Raw genomic sequence first — 23,800 nt, forward strand, 5'->3', positions numbered from 1 at the left:
ATTCATAAAAGTTTTGCCAAATACAACTAAGGTCATCAATTCTGAGGTAGAAAGCCTTAGTTTTTCAAAAAATTCAAGTTTTGTTAACAGTTAATTTATAATTAGGAACATATCAATGATAACTCAAGGCAACACAGAAGTGCTGACTACTGGGTTGGTGATAAAGTCGGGGAAATACATCTCCACCAGCAGTGGCATCGACCCAGTGGTTGCAAATAAACTCATCATAGATACCAGGAATAAAATTAAATATTTACGCCAGACGCGCGTTTCGTCTACAAAAGACTCATCAGTGACTCATCATTAAGCGTCACGTTGTTTTTGTAATTCATACTAATCATAAGCCCTATAATTATTTTATTTATACTGTTGTAGTTTAAGAGAAATAACGCTTTTGTTGTATTATACAAAATATAACTAAATATGTCTTTTCTTTCAAATATGAACACTTGATCTAACGTCAAGTCTATGTCATGTGTTTGACAATTTATGACCTCTTTTCACTAAATCCTGTATATATTTAATGGATTTTAATTTATTTATTTTTAGTTTTGAACTAGTTACAATAATTTTGTTCTATTAAATCAGTATTAAGTTTTTTGGTCTATTTGTAAGCTGTTATTTGTGCTTCTTGTTAGTCAGCTGATTTACATTTAATTAATTTGTTAATTTATAATAACGATATGGTTAAGCGCCTGTTAATGCGACTGTTAATGCGCCTGTTAATGCGCCAAATTAGACTATTTACCGGATTTGTAATCACATAAGTAACACGACGGGTGCCGCATGTGGAGCAGGATCTGCTTACCCTTCCGGAGCACCTGAAATCACCCCTAGTTTTTGGTGTGGTTCGTGTTGTTTGTTCGTTATTTTTCTATGTTGTGTCATGTGTACTATTGTTTTTATGTTTGTCTTTTTCATTTTTAGCCATGGCGTTGTCAGTTTGTTTTATATTTATGAGTTTGACTGTCCCTTTTGTATCTTTCGTCCCTCTTTTAATCGTAGATACTGATGGAATGATTATAACTGTTTTTTTGAATTACTTAATATTTCTGGAATTGTCATAATCCACAATATATAATTTAAACTTCTACAGTTTTCAAGAAGTTTACGTTTTACAGTTTTTTATACATTTTCGTGACAACTATATACTGTGGATTCCTTATTTTCCGTTTGATACGAATTTTCATGGATTTAGTGGGTACAGGTGAACCACGAATCTAAATGTTCAACACATTACAAATTTCCATACGTTTGTATGCAGACTTAAGCAGAACCACGAAATTAAATGTCCACAAAATTTCAAGTTTTGTTCAATCCACAATAATTGGTTCCCACGAACATTGATGAATCCACAGTATAAACAAACACTTGAGCAAAAAAGGGACGAAAGATACCGGAGGGACAGTCATTTTTTTTCATTTATCATAAAAGGTTGTGACTTTTTGGACACAACATTCTGTTTAACTTCTGCACAAGTGATGAGAAGAATTCCGGATAATAAAATGACAAAATTTGGGTAAAAATAAAATAAACTTTACAATTGATTTTTGTGTTTTGTTGGCTACAACTGAACGGTGATTTCTGACCGTGACAGAAAAAATACTTTTTTTTTCAATTGTCCCCTTTTTTTGCTGCTCGATAATTATTTTTTGTGTTTTTGTGTTTATTTTTTACACAAATTAACCCGATTTAAATATTTGACATGTTTAAAAGTCTGTGACCTCCGTAGCTGATTTTATTGCAATGAACTTTGCTTATCGTTGATGGCTGAACGGTGAAAAAGTAAAATCAAGACAAACAAATATATTAGAGGTGTCCTTAATCATATTTTTTAACGTAATGTTTTGTCATTGACAATCTTACCATCTCGATAGTATCTGGAAATAAAACTTTATTTTATAACCTGATTAACACATGAGCGACGATTCGATGATCTCGACATTGATATTCCCCTCTTGTTTTGCAATTGTCGACATATGTTAATACACATCAAGATAAACAGTGCATTGTATTACAGCCAGTGTTTTTGTTTGCTTCTGTTATTCTATAATATGCCAGCTATGCTGGCACTTATGGTCGAAGCATCCTTTTGGGACAAAGAACGACAACTCGACCCATCTGAAAAGTTTCGTCAATCTCGTTTAATCTCGTACGAATTTTTTGTTAATGGCTGCCAAAATGTTCGTTTAATCGCGATCTTGAAAAAAACAGGCAGAACGGAACAAATTCGATGTTAAAAACGAAATACATTTTTATTTGTTAAAAACAAACAAAGAATTTTAAAGTGTTGTAATGTTCCAAACAGGAAGGGGTGTGGTGAACCTTAAGGACTACCATTTTTATAATATTTAATTGTTTTATTGTGCAATATAAGAATATATTTGTTTCGGGTTGGGGAACTTAACTGTGTACAAATTCTTAAACAGGAGGAGTTGCAATAACCCAGAGGAACTCTCAATATATTTCATTTGTTTGTTTCTTTGTCCAATACAAGGATAAATTAGTTTCGGGTTGGAGAACATAACTGTTAACAAGTTCTCAAAGCGTAGGGGTGCATTAACCCAAAGTGATTTTGCATTTGTATATTTCATCTGGTTTGTTGTATTGTCCAATACAAGAATATATATGGTTTAGGAGTGAGATCTCAACCGTTTATAAGTTCTCAAACAGAAGGGAGGAGGGTGTTACACTGTGGATTTCCCCTACATTTCATTTGATTTTTTTTAATATCCCATACAAGAAAACTATGTATTGTTTAGGTGTAAGGATCTCAACCGTTTACAAGTTCTCAAACAATGGGGTGGGTGTAACCACCAGGGACTCCCACTATCTTTACATTTGGTTACAGGCGTCTGTTTTTGTGTGTATATATCTTATTATAAACCAAACAGTAAATACAGATAAATTGTATGTGTAATACAAAAATTTGCAAGGATATTATCAATTTGTTTCTATCAATTATGAAAATTTATGACATCAGCGTTTGTGTATATTTATATGTTAATAGATACAATTTGCCTAAGAACTTGTATTTTACAAATCCACTATAGATAATAATGAGGGCATTGCCTGGCATCTTTTCGTCTTTGGAAGTAGAAAATTTAAGGTGTAGTTTAATCCCGACAAGACTACAATAACAATGGGCCCTAAGAATGTCAACAGACCCCTCTAAAATTACTTGGCCTGTGGTGGTGGTTTGTTGTAATATCATCATTTGTCTCACTTGTTTTAGATATTAAATTTGACTGTCTAGAAAAATAGATAAGTCTTTCTAAATGACCCATCTGAAAAGTTTCCTACTTCACAAAAGCTTTCAAATTTTATACAATCTGCATGCTCATTCCGTAGGTACTTCCTTGCTATTTGAATTGAGGTGCGACTTGATTTGCAGAAATTCATTTACAGATTTATAGTAAAGTGTCACTTGAAAATATCAGCCTTTTTTCATATGTGGAGACATATCATTATTCACTTTTTAATTATATGTTTGGTAATTATAGCTGGCATCCAAGGTAGCGCCTTCATCATATTAATCTTTAATTGTGTGTTTTACTCTAATGTATTGACTGTTTAAAAACGAAAAACAATTAAAAATGTAATTCAAAGAAAAAGAGACATATGTGTTTGAAAAGAAAACTTCAATATTGATACAGTTCAGAAAGGCTTTGCAATATTGATTGTTGCAATCTAAATCATACCAATATTTCTAGAATAAATCTCTGGTAAAAGCTCCCTAAAAGTCTTATTTATGCAAACACATACTTCCAACTTTACGAGTTTTTTTTTTAAGAATAATGATTTGATTACAATCATTATCATTTTAGTGACTGATAAATTTCATACACCGTCAACGCATTTCAAAACTCTATCAGCAGGAGGTCCGATTTAACATCGTAACATGTTGAATTTATTATTTCAACCAATAAATTGTGCAATCTTAAATGTTAGAACGATATATGAGATTCGTTCTGTTATTGTTAGGTAGATCTGCAGCTTACATGGATCACAAACTATGTCAACACAATATATGAATACATCGATTGATCCAAGCAGATGTTACACTACCTGTTTTACTTAGTATATATAATTATTAATAACAGAAACTTATGTTTAAGAAAACACACATGTACTTGTACTTGTACTTACGTGCTTATTTCGTATGTTTGGATCACAATCGTTGTCTAACAAAAGAGAAGCTATCGCCTGGTCATCTTTTTCGGCAGCTATATGCAACGCAGTATGTCCATCCTTGAAGGTAGAAAACATCAAATATCAAAGTGAATAACTATGCTTTAGTTAAAATCATGCATTTGCAACGAGTATATTATCCATGTGTTATATTAAATTATTATTGTATTTTAACACATTGATGATAACTGTTAGTATATATCCATTAAGTTAAGACAAGTAATGTCCCTATATAAACACGTATCTATGTTGCTTTAATTTGAATATTTCATTCTAAGCTTTTGTACAGGGTAACTGTAAGAGGAAGTCATGTGATCACACTTTAACCCAAATACAGTTTATCTAATAGTCCGGTAACTATTTTTCTACCTGCAGCTGCAATAGTGCGAGTTGTTTTCGCGACAGAAAAAACAACAACATGTATTGCATTTGATTTGATATTGGTCAACAGGGATTATATAAAGAACAAAATCAAAGACTTTGTAGTAGCATATTTGAGAAGTCATTTATCTCTTTGTGAAAGAGGGGCGAAAGATACCAGAGGGACAGTCAAATTCATAGATCGAAAATAAACTGACAACCCCATGGCTTCAGAATAAAAAGAGAAACAGACAAATATTAGTACACAAGACACAACATAGACACTAAATACAGAATAACACGAACCGTACCCAACATTGGGTTTGATCTCAAGTGCTCCGAAAGGGTTAGCAGATCATGCTCCCATGTATCACCCGTCGTGTTGCTCATTTTATTGCAAACCCGGTAATAGTCTTATTCGGTAGGTCACATTCGTGGCGAAAAGGGAAGTGGATTGGAGTTATGACATACATGTAAGGAACCTATCCGATATCAACTGGCAATAGCGTCTGTAAAATTTACTAAGGGAATATTTAAGCTTCTCCATTCAGATAAGTTGGTTCAAAAGTGTCCTTATGAATAGCAACCTTATCAACAATCTTTCAAGAATATCATATCGGTAAAACAAGCCCAGGAATAGTAATTAAGAGATATATACTCATAACGCAGACGCTGCATAAATGTTTCTGTATCGGAATGGAAAGATCACAATTGGGAAGCTGAACTCATCCATGTTGTCGTGAAGTTTTGTTTACAACCGATCTTTATTGTCAATTTCCAGATGTAAATCAAGATATGAGGCCGATATAATTGTAACTGTTGTATTCATTATCAGTCAGTTTCAGATAATTTTTGTTTGAATCAGAGTGATTCTTTACAAAGTAGGATGTTTTCCTCCCCAAGATAAGATACTTGCATCTACGTTCGCTATTTTGTTTAATTCAATTGCAACTTTTTCAAATTGTTCTTTTAGTTTGGAATTGGGAATACCTGTGTAAGGTGCAGAAAAGTTAAATGTTTTAATACTATTGCAAGATGAGCAAGTCTTAAATTGCATGTACTCTAAAAGGTCTTACGATTTTTTCAGTATCTACATCTGATTCACGCCACCTTTAGTATATACAGTACTATTTAACAATATCTTTCAAACTTTGATTGTTGATAAACAGATGTTAATAATTTAAAAACGGGTTTCGTGAAGCACTTGGAAGACCCAGCAATATTCAGTTGATCGTAAGGACATTTGTGTAGGTGTCAGACCACCAATCACTCCCTCTAATTTCGAACGTATGTAAAAGTTGCCCTACTTTGACACAAAGCAGTACTTTTGATGCCATTGTTTACTTAAACTTACTAACAAATTTGCAGAAATGAGACTTTTGGTAAACGAGAAATTTGTATAGACCATTTTGAGTCAAAATTTACCTGTCAATGAGTGTGCATGAGCAATTCAGGATTAATTTGCTACATAGTATTCTAACTTAAGATTTTAAGAAAACCAGGGGATATTTTTGGAGTAGTTATTTTCTCAAAGGCAATACTTTCGTAGAAGATTTTAAACACGGATTGAAAATTGGCATGTAGAAAGGTCATGCATGTTCAACTCAGGATATACCTGGTTTATATGAAGTTAAACTTAAGGTAAAATATTTCGAAAGCTGTGCAAATTGCAAAAACAGATAGGGATTTTTAATTGATGGTCTGACACCTGTAGTCAAGGTATCCACTATAGTGATGGAAGTTCTTCATTCTTTGGTTGACATTCCAAAGAAACATAAGACAGACCTATGATTATCCAGGATTTCCTTTTTAATAAGTGTCGTGAGGGTATGTGTTGAGCCTTAATTCATTCGGAAATAGTATATAAGTCTTCTTTCTTGCGTTCAGTCCATTGCTTTGCATAATATTCGACTGAATCCATCAGTATTTTGAAGTTGTATTTTTCAATTGGTGGATTTAGGCTCAAGATATTCAGACCTTTAGATGACACATTCTGCAAGGAAGTGTTATTGATAATGTTGGGGTCTCTGGTTATAAATTAGTTAAGCATGGTACAGATGGGTGCACTCCCAAACTGTACAGCTAGTTAACTTCATAAACAGACTTTATGACTGGTTAAAATTATCGTTGACCGGTTTTGTGACTGCTGTGACCAGTCCTAGGACAGAATTTGTGTTAACTTGAAAAGCAGACTTGATCCCAGGACTGTTTAATGATTGCCCGAAAGGTAAACTTTAGGACAGGTCCATGGCAAACATTGAAGTTAAATTTGTCCGAAGTTAACTTTGCCACAAGTAGTCCATCACACAAGTTAACTCATAACCAGGTCTGCTATCAAAAATCAAACCAGATCTTTTCTTATAAAACTTTGGTTTGGTCCATGATTAAGTTAACATGATCCACAGTTAACTTGGGTCTGGTCCGCTCCTTTATAAAAAGGTAACTTAATCCCAAGTTTACTTAAAATAAAGTTCACTTAAAATAAAGTTAACTTAAAACTAAGTTAACTTTGGTCCGGTCTGCTTTTCAAAGATAAACTTACCATAATGCACAGTTAACTTTTAAACAGGACTGCTTTTATTGTATGTATAAAGAATATCAAAGAGACCGATTAAAAAGCAGACCTGTCCCCAAGACTGACAGGACTTCTCTGTTAAATAATAGCAAACTTGTACACAGGTCTGGTCTGGTCCGGTCAAGCAGACCTGTCCATAGGTTTGATCTGGTCAAACAAACCTGTCCACAGGTTTGATCTGGTCAAGCAGACCTGTTCACAGGTCTGTCTTGTCGAGCAGACCTGTTCACAGGTCTGATCTGGTATATTCAAGCATATGTTTTAACTCAAGATACCGTTTTGATGAGTGACAAATTATTCCATTATTAAGTGACTTGAATAAAAACAAAATGTGTCATTTGTTCTTTGGTTGTATTTTTTTGTTTTTTGAAAACAATTGGGGTAATTAATAGTGTTTTTTAATTTATTTCAGTGATTGAACTATCATTTACCTGTAAGAATCAGTTATGCTACCTTAAGCTGTCTGTCCAATAGTTTTAAGAAAGAGGACGGTTATTCTTAAGAAATATTGGTCTGCGAAAGGTAACATAATGGTTTCTTAAAGGTAAATGATAGTTCAATCAATGAAATAAAGAACGGGTAAAACAATTGAATGACGATACAACAATGTTTTAATGTCTAATCTGATGGAGATATGTTTTAAACTTAGCACCAGGTGAATAATACAACATGTATATTTTACATGATTTACCTGTACCATGGATGGCATAATTGAATCGTTCAAATTCTATCATATTAGAAATACCGAATATGACATCAAATATATATTGCAGCATAGTTGTAGACTTATTTGTACATACAAAATTACCTACTGTCATGTGCATATAACATCTAATGATATGTAACAGTCATATTAAACCGAAGGATATTCATTTACTGTAACATAACAGCACATGTGGGGTTCGTAATCTAGACACACGTATCAATTGTTCTTATATTTTTTTCATTTTATAAATGATCAGTTCTGTACAATATGGCGTTAATTAAGAACAAGAGAATACACTATATTGTCAGCTTTTTTTCTATTAAATTTCTGATCAATGCCAAAATATGTAAACTGTCGTCTGCAAGTAGTTGTCCTCCTTTTTCACAGTAAAATGTTCCGAAAAATGTCCATGAAGAACTGACACATCTAGAGGCGGAGGCCCAATATACCAAGCATAAACAAAAACAATTTTTATTTAGTATTTTCAATAACATGAACGACTTTCAATGTCAAATACTAAGATGATGACGACAATAAAGTGGAAAATAAAGACGAAGACAATGACGAAAATGTTGATCAATTAACACAATGGACTGATAAAGAGACTGATTAATTTCTATACATTATTATATTAATGAAAAAAAACCGGATCCATTACCAAAAGTGATGTAAATATAGAAAGACACTTTATCATACCTATTGGTGCAATGCGGGACCTAGCATACATTATCCATAAAGAACTGGACAAATGTTTAGTAAGACTATTTTTTGGAAACTTGTTGGATTATGCAAAGACAGTTTACATTGTATCCATTATAGCTTATATATGTACCATAGGGATACCAAACTTACTATACGGTGCATACATTATAATGTGTGGTGTATTTTGATCAAAGATACATATGGGTGCTGATCCAGAGCTGAGTGTCCCCTCACTAATTTGTTTATGAAGTGTAATAATGATGAGCAAGTTACCCCCGTCTGTTCGATTATTGGATAATTCGAACTATATCATTCTATTGAAAATATCAGAACCTATCAACCAGACTGTTAAGTGCTTCAAATGTCTTCAATGTATGTTTTTATCATTTTAACAAGCACCACTAAGCAATCTGTACTATAGTAAAAAGTAGTTAAAAAATTACATGCATGGCCAAACACATGTACACACGCACTGTCTATTGTTTTTTTTCCGTTTCATTGTGATATTAATTTTAAAGACTAATTTTTAGAACAAATCATTAGTTTTAATAAGATATATTATCTTCATCACGGTCACCTATATATAAATTTATGCTTCTTTGTTTGTTTATTGAAATAAATTTGTGAAGTAGGTAGTTCCTTTAGAAATATTGACAAGTTTTAACCAATCATCAACTTAAAAACGCGAACATAATAGTTTTCTACTCTGTTATCTATGATACAATAAGACGATTGCCAATAAGACAACGATCCAGCAAAATTCAAATGAAGTGGATGAACGTAATAATTAAAGAGGGAAGAAATATACCAGCAGGACATTCAAACTCAAAGATAGAAAATACAATGACAACGCCATGGCTAAAATCAAAAAGACAAACTATAGTACAGAAGACACAGAAGATAAGTAACCATGGGCTTTCAACAATGTGAAAAACATTATAACGTATTGTCGGCTATAAATGACCGGGACAACTAACAACCAATTTCATAAACAAACAAGTTACGAAAAACTAATATGACAGACATGAACCAACGACAAACAATGATATAAAGAACCCAGCTGTAGGACATATATAATTAAGCGGGGTGAATATTTTCTTTAACGCTTAATTCTACCTTTAACCTTGTATAGTTGTGTTAAAGGTTTCTGCTGGCGGCTGTCATTTTCGGAATATGCGAAAAAATAATAAATGTGGCGATTACAATTCGTCATTGGCGAAAGAATTTGGCGAAAAAAATAAATATAACGATTTATTTTCAACTATCTTGTTTATTTACTTTTCGGGTTTTCGGACTTTACCTGATCAGACAATACTCGGAATTCACCTTCAACTCGTTAAGATTTTGAGAGAAAATCAATTATCAGCTGATTGCATTTTATAGCTATCGACATCAAAGGACTAGTTAATAAATTTGTTGATTGTATTATATGACAAAATGATATGGTTAAATGGCGCCCGTCACATGTCCCATTAAGGATTTATTAACCACTTTGCGACATACGTGTTTGAAGCAAAATTTCGACGACTTCTCTCCTTCTTTTAATGATAGTCCAGAAAAGAAAACTGTTGTAATAACGAAAAGTGTACAAAAGCAAGAAATGCCTACGATTTAAAACTTAATTATTTAACTTTGATATCGATAATTGATTTGAGTGGGTACTTAAAAGTCTAGCACGTGTTTCAAGCAAAGTTTTACATTTTTACGATGATCTAGAAAAGAAAACTGTCCTTATGAAGATATTTATACCAAAGGTTGGGAACTACCCTTCGAATGATAGTAACCCTTCAATGTAATGACTACACCTTACATTAGGGATCAATGTCAAGTGAGTAAAAAAATGTTTTGTTGTAAAAAACACTTCTTTGTACACAAGGGCACATGTTTTTATTTTTGGAGAAACTTTCCGAAAGAACTGTACATCTTTCAGGTATCCAAGATTTTTCTATATTCCAAGACATCTATCTTCTAGATTTTAAAAGTAAGTGCCCCCCTTCTTTTAAAGTTGTTCAAAATATTATCAAGCCCTATAAAGGTCTTTTTTTAAAGTTTAATGTTTAGTATTTGTGGAGTTATTACAATGTTGACTCTAAGACAAGTTTGAGAGAATAATCATAGACAGCAATTGGGCAAACTCATCATGTTTAGGAGGGGGGGGGGATTAAAAGAAAAAATTAGATTTGTGTTACTTGGCGAAATTTTTTTATAAAGTGGCGAACAATATATTGTGTTGGCGAAAGAGGTGGCGAAAAAAAAATTGACCCAGCACAAATTAGAATGAAGTGTTTCACATCCTTTGAAAAGTGACTAACTCATTTGAACGATACAAAGCAGACACACATTAATAAAAAAAGACCAGACTCACTTTGGAAAAAAATATTACATAATTAGTCATAACACACTCCCTTTGGAAATATATATTACATAATAAGTCATAACACACTCCCTTTGGAAATAGATATTACATAATTAGTCGTAACACATCATGTTTTCAGTAAATTGTCGTGTATGCATCTGTGTGATGCTGACATTGAAAGGATTCAAATTTAAAGCAAACCTGGTGATTATTAGTAATGTGGATTACTAACTCTGATTGTATTAATAAAAAGTTAACGATGTTTTAACTGCCAGGAATTATAAAGCGTATCTAGTAAAAAGTAAACTCATAATAATATTGAACTCCGAGGAAAATAAAAAAAAAAAGTGCCTAATCAAAAGGCAAAATCAAAAGCACAATACATCAAACAAATGGATAGCAACTGTCATACATGATACCTTTTGTTAGCTATTATTCGTTTGTTTCTCTGTCTTATAAGTACTCCCAATTTTTTATATTATAGTCCTGTCGTGTAATAATGTCATTTAAATGTTATATTAAACATTGCCATAAAAGCGGGAGGTATGGCATCCCATTAAACTGGACTCCACCCGCCATGTTTTTCTTCTTAAAAAGTCCGGTACCAAGTCAGGAAAATGGTCATTGTTTTATTAAAGTTCGTTTCTGTGTTTGTTACATTTTAATGTTGTGCTACTGTTGTGTCAGAGTCCCTTCTTCTATTTGATGCGTTTCCATCAGTTTTAGTTTGCAATCCGGATCTGTTTTTTTTCACAATGAATTGATGAATTTTGAACAGCAGTATACTACGGTTACTTTTATTCATGTTCCTGACCTGATATATACCATTTTATGTAGAAAATGGTGGATTACATTTAGTTTTAAAGCAACATGAAGTTTAATCTCTCACTTGCATAACAGTTGCATGTAGTTCCATTATATTAACAACGATGGGTGAAATAAAATCCTAAACAGACATAGTAGGTTAAAGATGTTAGCAGCCAACCTTGTGTTAAATTCTTTATCACTATACAAAAGATTAATACAGAAGCACACAATGGAATATTAACAAAAAACTAAAGACAATAATACATCTATTATCATAGTAAAATAACACAATGGTGGGAAATATAAGTAAAGAGTAAAAGTATTAATTCGACTGGAAATTTGTAAAAAATCCGTCATATTTTATTTGTTTTTCATATATGTATTTGGCTGTTTGTTACAAACATGGAAATACAGTTGCGGAAGAGAAACATTGCAAACCTATATTTCGTTCGTGTCGTAATCTTTTAGGTTTTATATTTGTTTAAGTTTTATTTAAGTTAATGTTGTAACCTTCATGACATTTATAAATCTAACAGAATTGAAAGGTTTTTAAGAGCAAACAATAATGGCCGGTTTCATGCCATTTTTTACCCCGATTTTAATGCAACCTGCCCTAGTAACAGTTTTTCAAAACACCATTTAATTGTAGTCGAGTGTTGTTATCAAAATACCATTGTCTGAAATATTCCTTCAAGGTTTTGTATGACATTCATTAGATCGGCCTACTAGATCTGAACACCGATTATACTTATCCGAGATAAGATTGTATAATATTTGATCTGATTCTCAATGCCATTTAACCAGGGAAAACTTTATTACCCTCATATTAAGGAGACATAATTAATTTCTTACCAAATTATCAACTGGTTTTTTTTCAATACTGAAACACTTGTCTCATGATGATAAACTGGACAGTGATATACATCTTTTATGAATTGTATTTCAAAATGTTAAATGCGCTATGGGCTTTGTTTTACATCATGTACGTATATGCATGAAACAAGAATATCTCACTTTATTGTGATTAGTAAAACGTGATAAATTATGGTTGCACTTTGTAAATACATCTGTTTCACAAACCACGCCATTTATGGGGAGATGTATATTATTCGTGTTTTCTTTACGTTCTGGATCTCTTCAAAAAGACATAACTTGGAAATTGTACCAGTATGAATACAAAACATGATCTTTTATAATTGTTCTAGACTTTGTTGACCGGTAATGATTTAAACTTATCTAATAAAAGATGTGCACATATTTTTGTTTGATGAAGAAACATTAACAGTTGTCAGTATGTCTATTTCTAAACTTCCCTTGTCTATAAAGTGTTCAAAACAATAGTATAATTCAACCTACGGCGTAGCCATATGGCTACCTAGCGAGCAATGCTCCTGTTATTTGTAAAATAAAATGTATCCTTTGCATTGTGTTTAATAGTTTCGACAAAATTGATACTAAAAGGTGTTCCTGTATTGTTGTTGCTCACTCTATGCAATTGTGTTTTCTGTTATTCTACGTACAACATATCATATTTTGTGTTAGATTACAAAAACAGTGCAATTTCAGCAGTTTCGAGTACTTATATTAGTGTGCTCTCATATACTTTTTATTTGGTTTAAAGTTTCAGTACATAACAGTTGAATATTGTTTATGTTTTATGTTTTTTTATATAATCTCATCACATTTAAAATATCATTGCTTGTAAGCTTAATTATCATTAGAATGGTAACAACATAACCTTGTGTTTTCTCGATAAAGTGTGACCACAACCTTAGGTTTTCTTTTTAAAGTCAACAAACTTTTCCAACGCATTCTACAATGTTTGTTTTGGAAGATTCTAATTTGTCACTTTTCACTAACTTTGCAACCTTACTGTACTAAAGAGTATCCACACACACACTAAAAAGCTAATTGCGTTTAGTTTGACATCACATATGATGTAGTAAATAAATGTTTTGGTATTGACGATAATTCAATATAATTGTAAGTTTAACTTATAATCCACTGACCTGATTCTGTATATTGAGATCAACGCCACCATCAATCAGTAATCTGACGATTTCTGTGTTTCTGTGATATACAGCATCATGGAGTGCAGTGTCACCATTAAACTAGAGAAACATTAGTATAATTGTAACATGATATGCAATAAAACAGGAAACAACTTATAACATTAAAGGAAGTAATACAACATAGACTCGCACTAAGCGTAAAGTCAAACTGGTACCCGATATATTACGTTGTTGTCGATATCTTGAAGAGCAGTATTAAAAAGGAGCTTTGGTTAGATTGTCATTTATAACCAACCGTACGACCTTCAGCGTAATATAGACGAACGCGCGTCTGGCGTACTAAATTATAATTCTGGTACCTTTGATAACTATGTACACCACTGGGTCGATGCCAGGTCGACGTTTCGTCCCCGGGGTTATCACCAGCCCAGTAATCAAGACTTCGGTGTAGACATTAATATCAATAATATGGACTTTTTTTCTATAAATTTCCTGTTTACAAAACTTTTGATTTATTCGAAAAACTAAGGATTTTCTTATCCCAGGCATAGATTACCGTAGTCGTATTTGGCACAACTTTTTGGAATTTTTGATCCTCAATGCTCTTCAACTTTGTACTTTTTCGGCTTTATACATATGTTGATATGAACGTCACTGATGCGTCTTATGTAGACGAAACGCGCGTCTGGCGTACTAAGTTATGGTACCCTTGATAACTACTTTAACAATAAGAACAAACCATAAATAATGTGTTGGGATTAATCATTTGAGTAAGTGCTCAACCAGGGTCAGTGGTTTGTAACTTCAATTGTTACAACTTTACTAATGAATATCCACATATACAATAGCAAGCGTAGTTTGTTAACTTTGACATGCACATTTGATGCAGTATATTTGGTTTTTGTTATTGCAGATGAAGCAATATGATTATAAGTTTTACTTATAACCCATTGAACTGTCCCTATATTAAGAACAAAAACAGCATCGACATATTATACGGTGCACGGATGCGTTTTGACTTAATGAATATACATAAACAAGATATTGTTAAGAGGACAACTGAAACCTGACTCAAGTGCGGTATCTTTTCGCTGTGTTAAAAACTGATTGGTGAAATTGATGTTGATAGTTTGCAGAACAGTTTTACAAGGAGATTTGGTTTGATTGCAAACGAGACAACTATCAACCTACGTTCATATGAAGTAAATGGAAACATTTATAAGCAACCGTACGGTGACAAAAAAGAGAACAAAGAATAAAAAATGTGGCATAGTTAAATATGCTTAAACATGCGCTCAACCCTCCCTTAACCTGGGACAGTGGTGTAACAATACACAATAAAAACAGACCATACAATTCAGTTGAAAAGGGCTTACATGATGAGATCGATACAAAGAGAAAAACATCAAACAAAAATATAGACCAGACGTGCAGGAGTATTTATCCTGATGACAAGGCAACTAATTTGCATCAAACATTTTACTCCTCGAAAGCTTAACTGGCGCCAATAGTTGCAGCTATAATCCTTATTATCGTTATTAAACTACATAGTGTTATCCATTGTTTTGGGTTTTTTTTCAAAACCATTAGCTTGGTTTATATATTAAAAGGAACTCTTTATTTGCTTGATGCATATGCTTTCATGATGATTAATATTCTCATATAAGACGATGTGGTATGAGTGCCAATGAGACAACTCTCCCTCCAACCCTGGGACAAAAACATCATTATTATCAAGAATAATACACAGATTTGCAATCAGTAAATCATATAAAATGACATATAATAGATAAACATGATTTACATGATTAAACTGAAATGGTGACTAGCTATAGATAAACTCATCATAGATTCTGGGATTAAAATTGTAGATTTTTGCCAGACGCGCTTATTTTGTACAAAAACTAACCAGTGACTCTCTAAACATAAACAAAATTACAAAGTTGAAGATTTCAGAGTTAATACACAATTTGCCAATGCAAACGAACAGTCTGAACGTAGCGTGCAAATGTTTAATCCCGCTGCAAATGCTTGCACCTGGTCTCAGTCAGGAATCTGATTTACAGAAGTTGTCGTTTGAAATTTATACGCGTTTCTCGTTTCTCGTTTTTTTTTTTTAGAAATATTAGACCGTTGCTTTTCCCGTTTGAATGGTTTTACACATTTTTTGGGGCCTTTACAGCTTGTTGTTCGGTGTGAGCCAAGGCTCCGTGTTGAAGGCCTTACATTGACCTATAATGGTTTACTTTTATAAATGTTTTTAGTGGAGAGTTGTCTCATTGGCACTCATATCACATATTCCTCTACCTAATTAAAAAAGTGTTAAAAAAAGGACGACAAATATAACTATTTCTCTTAGAACAACATCGCTTGAAAACGGCTACAGCCCGGCTGACATTTTGATAAGGCGAAAACTAAACACATAGGTCCCAATCTGACAATGATGAAGTTAGTAGGAAGGTGTGACACTTTTCAATTCTCAGTGAAAAGCTTGATACTAAATTGTTAGACATAATTTCAAAGAAAATCCTAATGAATTACAATAGCAAACTGCGAGATAACACAGCAGATGAATCTGATAAATCTAAGTGATGGAGAACATCAAAACCTCCAGACGGCCAGGTTAAATTTATCAGTTCATATAACAGTAAGTTCACACAACCTGAAGACGGTATTATAAGTCAATGAACTACATGTAACTCTAAAGTCTTGGAAAACACCAGGGTGCATCTGTGGACTATTAAGTTGCAATTTTTATTATATGCTTACGTTTCTATATAGTTCTTCTTTATTTGAAAACTGTTTATGATGACTTTTGGTTGTTAATTTTATTTTGTAATTAGGGGAGGTTGATTATAAGGGAAATTAGTATGTACAGTTCAATATTCTTTTCAAAACAAGCTGAAACATAGAAACGACATTTTATATATATATGCGACGTCAAATAGTTAGTGGCAGCGGCACACATGATTACGCGTAATGATTATGCAATCCTCGACATCCTAGACACGGCACCAATGTTAGGTTTTCAGTTCTATAATTCGCATTGGTTTACGGTTACGTTGATTCTAAAGGAAACACTACTGTATATTTCAACATCTTATTAAAATACAAGCATTACCATAGTAACGATATTCTACATAAATACGTCACGTCACATATATCTACGCAGTATGTTCCTGTAATCTTCGACATGTGAGCTCAAACATTTACAGTGAACATGTATATAGTTATATTGGATCATTTACGGATCCAGGGGGGGGGGGGGGGTTCCAGGGGTTGGAACCCAGTCCAGTCCCATGTTTGTCATTAAACTAGTACACTTTTAAGTTTTTTAACCAGCTGAAGTCCGCCTACGTGGTGAGGTTTTTTTTTCGCAGTGTTGAAGACCCACCCTTTGGTGGCCTTCAGTTAGGTTTTTTTTACTCTTTGGGCAAGTTGTTGTCTCCATTTCAGTCTCTATTTTACATTGACTTATACATCGACGAAAAAAGCCTAGCAAATGAGTTTTGTGTAGACCATCGCACTTCAGCGTTCCCACCATCGCACTTCGGCGTAGCCATCAACAAGATAGCGTCACAAAGACACCATCGCACTTCGGCGTGATCAGTCGACAAATATTAAAAAAAAAAAACATATAGAAAGACATGAGCGTCTTTGTTCTAATTGCTCACTTGGTAAAGTTGAAGATGAGCTTCATTTTTTTTATTAGAATGCCCTCTTTATGATATTCAAAGTGACGATTTTTTCCAAGATATTTCTAACAATCGTTATAATTTTATAAATTTAAATAAATCTTCTAAATTTGTATGGCTCTTGACCCAAGACAATGTCACTCTTATGGAAAAACTAGGCTGTTATATCTGTGACTGTTTTGAATTAAGGATATCAGGTATGAACACTGACATTTAGCCAATTTGAAAATAAAAGCATATAATGTAATTCTTTTATTCACAAAATATATGTGGTTTTTGGCTTGATTCTGACCACTGTTTATATTCCAATTATATTCTATTCTATTTTATTCTATTCTATTCATCCACTGCAACATTTTTATGCTAATAAAGTATTGTGTTTCTTTCCATAAACACATTTGAACATGTCAATTTTTAACATTAACACGTACCATTTTCATTTAACCAAATAATGGGCACGAACATACCGAACAAATTTTCTCCTATCATAAGTCTATGAGTTTCCCGAACACTAGTCCTATATAAGACCTCGGCGGCGTACTTGTATCTATTTAATATGATATTTTCATATTACATATTTTGCTAATTGTTATTTTGTTAATTTGCTATTTTCTGTTGTAAAAAGGAGGAAATATTAGCTTAAAAATTTTAGTCCTGAAGAAAGTGTCATTATAATAGACCAACGGATCCAGCAACACATTTCACTAAATTGATTATTTATTTTACGCAGAAATAAAAGGACACTTCAATAATTTACTGTTTTCACTTTTTCATGTGGATGAAAATTGACCAATCGTAACCGGGACGTGGTATTCCGACATTATAATGGTCTATGATATTATCCCTCAATACTGCATGCTTTGCGGAGGACCGCTAATTGTTCCGTTTGACATGCATGTCGATATTTTGACCATAGGACACACACCCGCAGTTACCAGTCAGTTCCAAACACTACTAAAGACTTTATAAATAAAAAAATCTACTGACGAGGTTCAGGAAAAAGTTTGGATTGTAATTTGAAAATATCGCCCAGTATACAGGGACGCTATATTACTAATTAGTCGGTGATGTTGGCAAACTTTAAGTTTGTCTTACTTTTTGACATGCGTTTTTAAAAGGGAAGCTAATAAGGAAAGTATTTGATTAAAAAAAGTTGAAGTTGAGTGTGCTATTGCGACTAAAAAAATTTCTGGGCCTTTTATCATAGCTGCCTACGCCGCATCGATTTTTGTCATTGGTGAAGTCGGTACGGTGACCTATAGTTGAAATCATCTAGGTAAATCGATCTCTGGTGGAGAGTTGCCTCATAAGTTTTTTTTTTTATATGTATATTTCACACATCTCTTCAACCTTTGTAACTGAAAATGGGGTATACAATCAAATGCTTCGCTGAGTGCAGCCTGATACAACCACAGAGGACTAACCCTGAACAGTTGGGGCAAATTTGGACCCAATATTTCAGCTCAATACTATCTGAATTTGGATTGTGATCAAATTTGTGACATAATATAGGTTTCTGAATAAATGTGGTTAAAGATCTTACATATACAAATCTATTGCACAATATTGTCAGTATGCAACTGAAGATTTCGTCTTGAAACTTTTAGAAAATTTGAAATGTTAATCCCCTAAAACGAGTTTGAACAAAATCCCCCCACCCAATCCCAGCCTTTCCTTTGTAGCACAATTCCAGAGAGATCTATACACATAAACACAAATTATTGTGTGGAAACGAGAAAAATGCTTTTTTTTTACATTTTTCGGCGCATAATTCCTACATGTTTGAGGCAATTAACCTCAAATTCAATCCCAGTCTTTCATTTGTTATATGGAACATTGTGGTACAATTTCAGAGATATCCATACACTTGCACACAAGCTTTTTTCTAAAAACTAAAACAAATCCTGTTTTTTGGCCCCGTAACCCCTAAAATTAATCCCAACCTTCTGCTTGTGGCATTAAGCATTGCGGTACAATTTCAGAGCATTCAAAACAATTATACACAAGTTATTATCATGAAACTAGAAAAATCCTTCTGTTGGGCCCCTAATTCCTAAAAGGATTGGACTATCATAACCAAAATCAAACCCAACCTTCTTTTTGTAGTATTGAACCTTCTGAAAAATGTTCTAAAAGATCTTTTCACTTAACCAAAAGTTATTGTCTGGAAACCAGTGTGTCTTCAGACCGATGATGACATCAAACATGTACCATCATACGATCCTAGAATATATGTTGCAGTCGTATACAAAGAAAATGTGCCAATGAGACAACTCTCAACAATAGATAAAAATGATGCAGAAATTAACAATCATAGGTCACCGTAAAGATATATCCTGCAGTATATAGGCATATTTGTTGTTCATTCATTATTTTGTACATACATTATGCGATTAGTTTTCTTATTTGAATTGTTTTAAGTTGTTCATTTGTCATTTTAAGGCTTTATATGCAGAATAGGTTTTATTCATTGTTGAAGTCTGTTTTGAAGACCTATAGTTATTTCTGTGTTATTTGGTCTCTTGTGGAGGGTCTCATTTACAATCATATCACATCCTCTTATTCAATATTTCAGTTTATACATTCAATCATCATTCCAATACACCAAATATAGTAGACCTATTTATTACACTATGTAGCATATAAAAATGGCTTTCCTAGTGCATGTACATGTACTGTTAGTATTAGAAAAACACAAACAAAAACTTGACCTGGACAATAATATCCATAATCAGGTAACTTCAACCTTGATCACTTATCTATGAATTTAAAATGAGGTTGAGATCTTTTTTGCAATCTGTATCAATTTAAGTGATATCTAATTTTACAAAACAATATTTATCTGATTTTATGATCAGTAATCTGGATCTTTATGACACTGTAAATTTAGAAATTATTGTGATGTTTTAATTAAAGCAAATAATGCGAAAGGGTTATTATCTCAATAATTAGAACGCGCATTCTGATAACTGAATATTAAAGATCTTTGTGCATAATTTTTGGTTATTACAATAGTTGAACTAAACATTTAGTCCTTTCGTGATTTCTGAATTGATTTTTATAGGTAAATAGGTTATCAGTTTTAGTGAGACACAAGTTGTTTTGTTTGGTAGCTGTTTCATTATATCCATAAAATAAAACTTTTGAAATAAAAACAGAATAGCATCTGGATTGAAAACAAATGCCAAATGATGTAAAGTAATTCAAGTGACCATTTAGGTCAGAGGTTAAAGATGAAACAAAGCATGTGCCTTTTCCACAACTGCCACTTGGTATTATGATTTCCAATATTTCCAAATATCATTAGCTGCCTTCTTTATTAAAGACAACTGCATGAGATGAATCATGTTTTGACTACAGGCAACTGAGAAAATAATTAAATTAAAAGAGGTCTTTAAAAAAAAAATTGAAACATATTTGATTTTTATTCCTCATGTATACATGTACAGTCCTTAGCTGATCAGTTCTATATATATTTTTTTCATTATTTCTATACATCAATATGTTTCTTCAGTGTTTTTTTTTACAAGACTCAATAATCTGTATTCATTATTGGGACAGGTAGATAAAGTAGGACATTTTGTGATCTTGTATTTTTTATATGGATTTTGCCAGCGGTAAGGCATACAGTTCTAAACTATAATTGATCTTTGGCTTCTTGAGAGCATGGATTCTGACAACATATGGCATATAAACACCAAGTGTAGATTGATTCCCATATGGATTCTGACAGTGCATGTACTATGATTATTCTATACATTGTGATGTAGTTCCAAATATTGTTGATATTGGCTTCGAATGTTGTTATCAAGTTTCAGCAGTTTACATATAGTTCCCAATTGCAAGACAAGATGATATTATCTTCTGGTGTAAATTTTGCCAAACTCAGTACTGTGCCAATAATTTCCAAATAAAGTTAAACATTCCAGGATGTTTTACAAAATACAAAACTTGGAAGAGTGTTCAAAATGCAGTTGCGAATAAATGACATCGGGCACTTTTTTTTTTAATAACGAAATATACGTTTTGATCGAGGACAATATCGTTCATGATTCTTCTATATTCTCCTGTTTATATTTACGGTTTACTTATATACAATTTTAAAATCTAAAATGTAAAAGTGTAAAAACACTATCTACACACTTTAGACAAAGCAAGCAATGATTTTTTTTATTCAGGAAAACATTTATTGTTATAAAATATTATTATTTTGTTCCCCCGGGCGCTTTATTATCTCCCCCTGGCGCCTTTTTCTTTTCGCCGGGCGCTTTTTAGTAGGACCTTACAGACTTACCTGTGCGGTTTGGGTAGTTTTAAATGTTTTTTTTTTAATTTATTTTGCATATCTGAAAGATATATTCGTGTTTGGTGAAGATCTGGATTTAAAATATGTGTTCGTCCTATGCTGGAACTGGTATTTTTTTCATCAATTAGGGAATTGGATTTTTTTTTTATTAAAAATAAAAATACCATACTCCTCCTGCCTTTTGAAGTTCAATGATCATTCCCTATACATTTTCCATCTGAACTTAAGGATAACGCCTTCCTCATATTATAAATATAGGTGTCCGATCCCCTCAAAAATTATCTTGATGTTATTTTCATTTCATAATGAACGTAATAAATTTAATGAAGAACGCTGGAAAAATTATCGTTACCATCATTCAGTTAAAGGACATTATTAGGTCTTTCCACTTTTCTGTGGAAAGACCTATTGTTTTTCTTCTGATTATTTTTTTTTTTTTTTTTTTTTCTTCCGCCTAATTTTGTTCTTGCGATAAACATTTGTTTCGCAATATGTCGCTTAGATATTTTGTATATGATATCGAACAGTTTATGCGCTTTTGAAATTTACCCTGCGACTTTTCTTTGTAGGAGTTATCTCCCCAAACACTGTTTTCCTTGTTAGCGCATCTCCTTCGCAACCGTAAAAGATTATGACAAATTTATTTTACAAAATTGCTCGTTATATCCTTCGCATGATTTGTCCTATTTTGACCGAAGCGATATGACCGCTCCATATGAGAGTTATTTCCCCTTATGCATCTGATATAAGTGATATGAATTTCTATCTTATAAATCATAAGTGATAGAGACCTAGGATCTTTTGATTTGAGGTCCTTGGTCCCAAAAAATGAAAATTAGGTCAAGGTCAAAGGTCAAGGTCATATTCTGATATTTGAATTTGGCCTATTTTCACTTATATCCAAAGACTGTATAAGATATCAACAATTTTTTTTTACTAAATTGTTAGTTGCGACATGTCGTAAGATGTAAATTTTGATAGCAAGCGTACGTTGAATGTAAAAGGGAGTTTTCTCCCCTCTTGTATGTAAAAATATGCGTTTGGTGATATAACTCATTAACTAAATATAATTAAGACCTATGGTCTTCTGATTTGAGGTCGATGGTTTATGACCTTGAAATTAATCTCAAGGTCATAGCTTAATTTGACGTTCTAGATTTTGACCTTTGCTTTTATTCTATAAGTATACATGATAAAGATATACAACTTTTAGAAAAAGGTATGAAACCATTTAACCTTGAAAAAAACAACCGGAAGTGACCTTTTGTAAACCGGAAGTAGCTATATTTTTTTTGTTCTTTATTAATATAAAGTATATAGAACCAGATATTTTTGGAATCAGTGTCAAGTAAATATTCAAATATAATCGGAAGTAACATTTTTCAAACCGGAAATAACATATTATCTCCCTTATTTAAAACAAATGTATGGAACCAATATATTTTTGGAATCAGTTTACTAGGAGCTATCATTTGACGATTGAAATGCCATTTTAAACTTAGTTTCACAACTTTTCATATCAAAATACATTGTTTTGATGGAAAGACCTTCAATTGTTCTCTGAACAATTGGTTTTTAATTATTATTTTTTTTCTTCCGCCAACTTTTTTTTCCTTCGCTGTTTTTTTGTTTCGCAAGATGTCGCTTAGATAAATGAAATATGATATCGAACAGTTTATGCGCTTTTGAGACTAACCCTGCTTAACCGAACACTTTCCCATATAAGAGTTATCTCCCCGAACACTGTTTTTCTTGTTATCGCTTAATCTTCACAACCGTATAAGAAACTGACAAATTTATTTTTCCAAATGGCGCGTTACATCCTCAGGATGTTCTGTTTTATTTTGACCGAAGCCGTATGGAGATTCCATATGAGAGTTATTTCCCCTATACCTAGGGTATTTTGATTTTAGATCCTTGGTCCAAAAAAAATAAAATAAGGTCAAGGTCAAAGGTCAAGGTCGTATTTTAGATTTTTATTGGTCTTTGATTTCCCTATAACTTTGGAATGGTTATAGATACAGAAAATTTGCATAGTGAAAAATGTTTGGTACCTCAAGGGGCAACTTTGTTACATTTCGACTGTATTG

General features: G+C 32.7%; 1 protein-coding gene across 1 annotated transcript in view; it reads right to left on the bottom strand.

Annotated features, from left to right (window-relative positions):
* Positions 1–23,800, bottom strand: part of LOC134700084 (uncharacterized) — a 47,284-nt gene that overhangs the window by 20,000 nt on the left and 3,484 nt on the right. The window contains exons 3-4 of the mRNA XM_063561454.1: positions 13,707–13,808; positions 4,150–4,251 (exon numbers count right to left, since the gene is read on the bottom strand). Coding sequence (XP_063417524.1) covers positions 4,150–4,251; positions 13,707–13,808 — 204 coding nt within the window. The remainder of the gene's footprint in view (positions 1–4,149; positions 4,252–13,706; positions 13,809–23,800) is intronic.

This window comes from Mytilus trossulus, unplaced genomic scaffold (assembly GCF_036588685.1).
Source record: "Mytilus trossulus isolate FHL-02 unplaced genomic scaffold, PNRI_Mtr1.1.1.hap1 h1tg000122l__unscaffolded, whole genome shotgun sequence".
NCBI lineage: Eukaryota > Metazoa > Mollusca > Bivalvia > Mytilida > Mytilidae > Mytilus > Mytilus trossulus.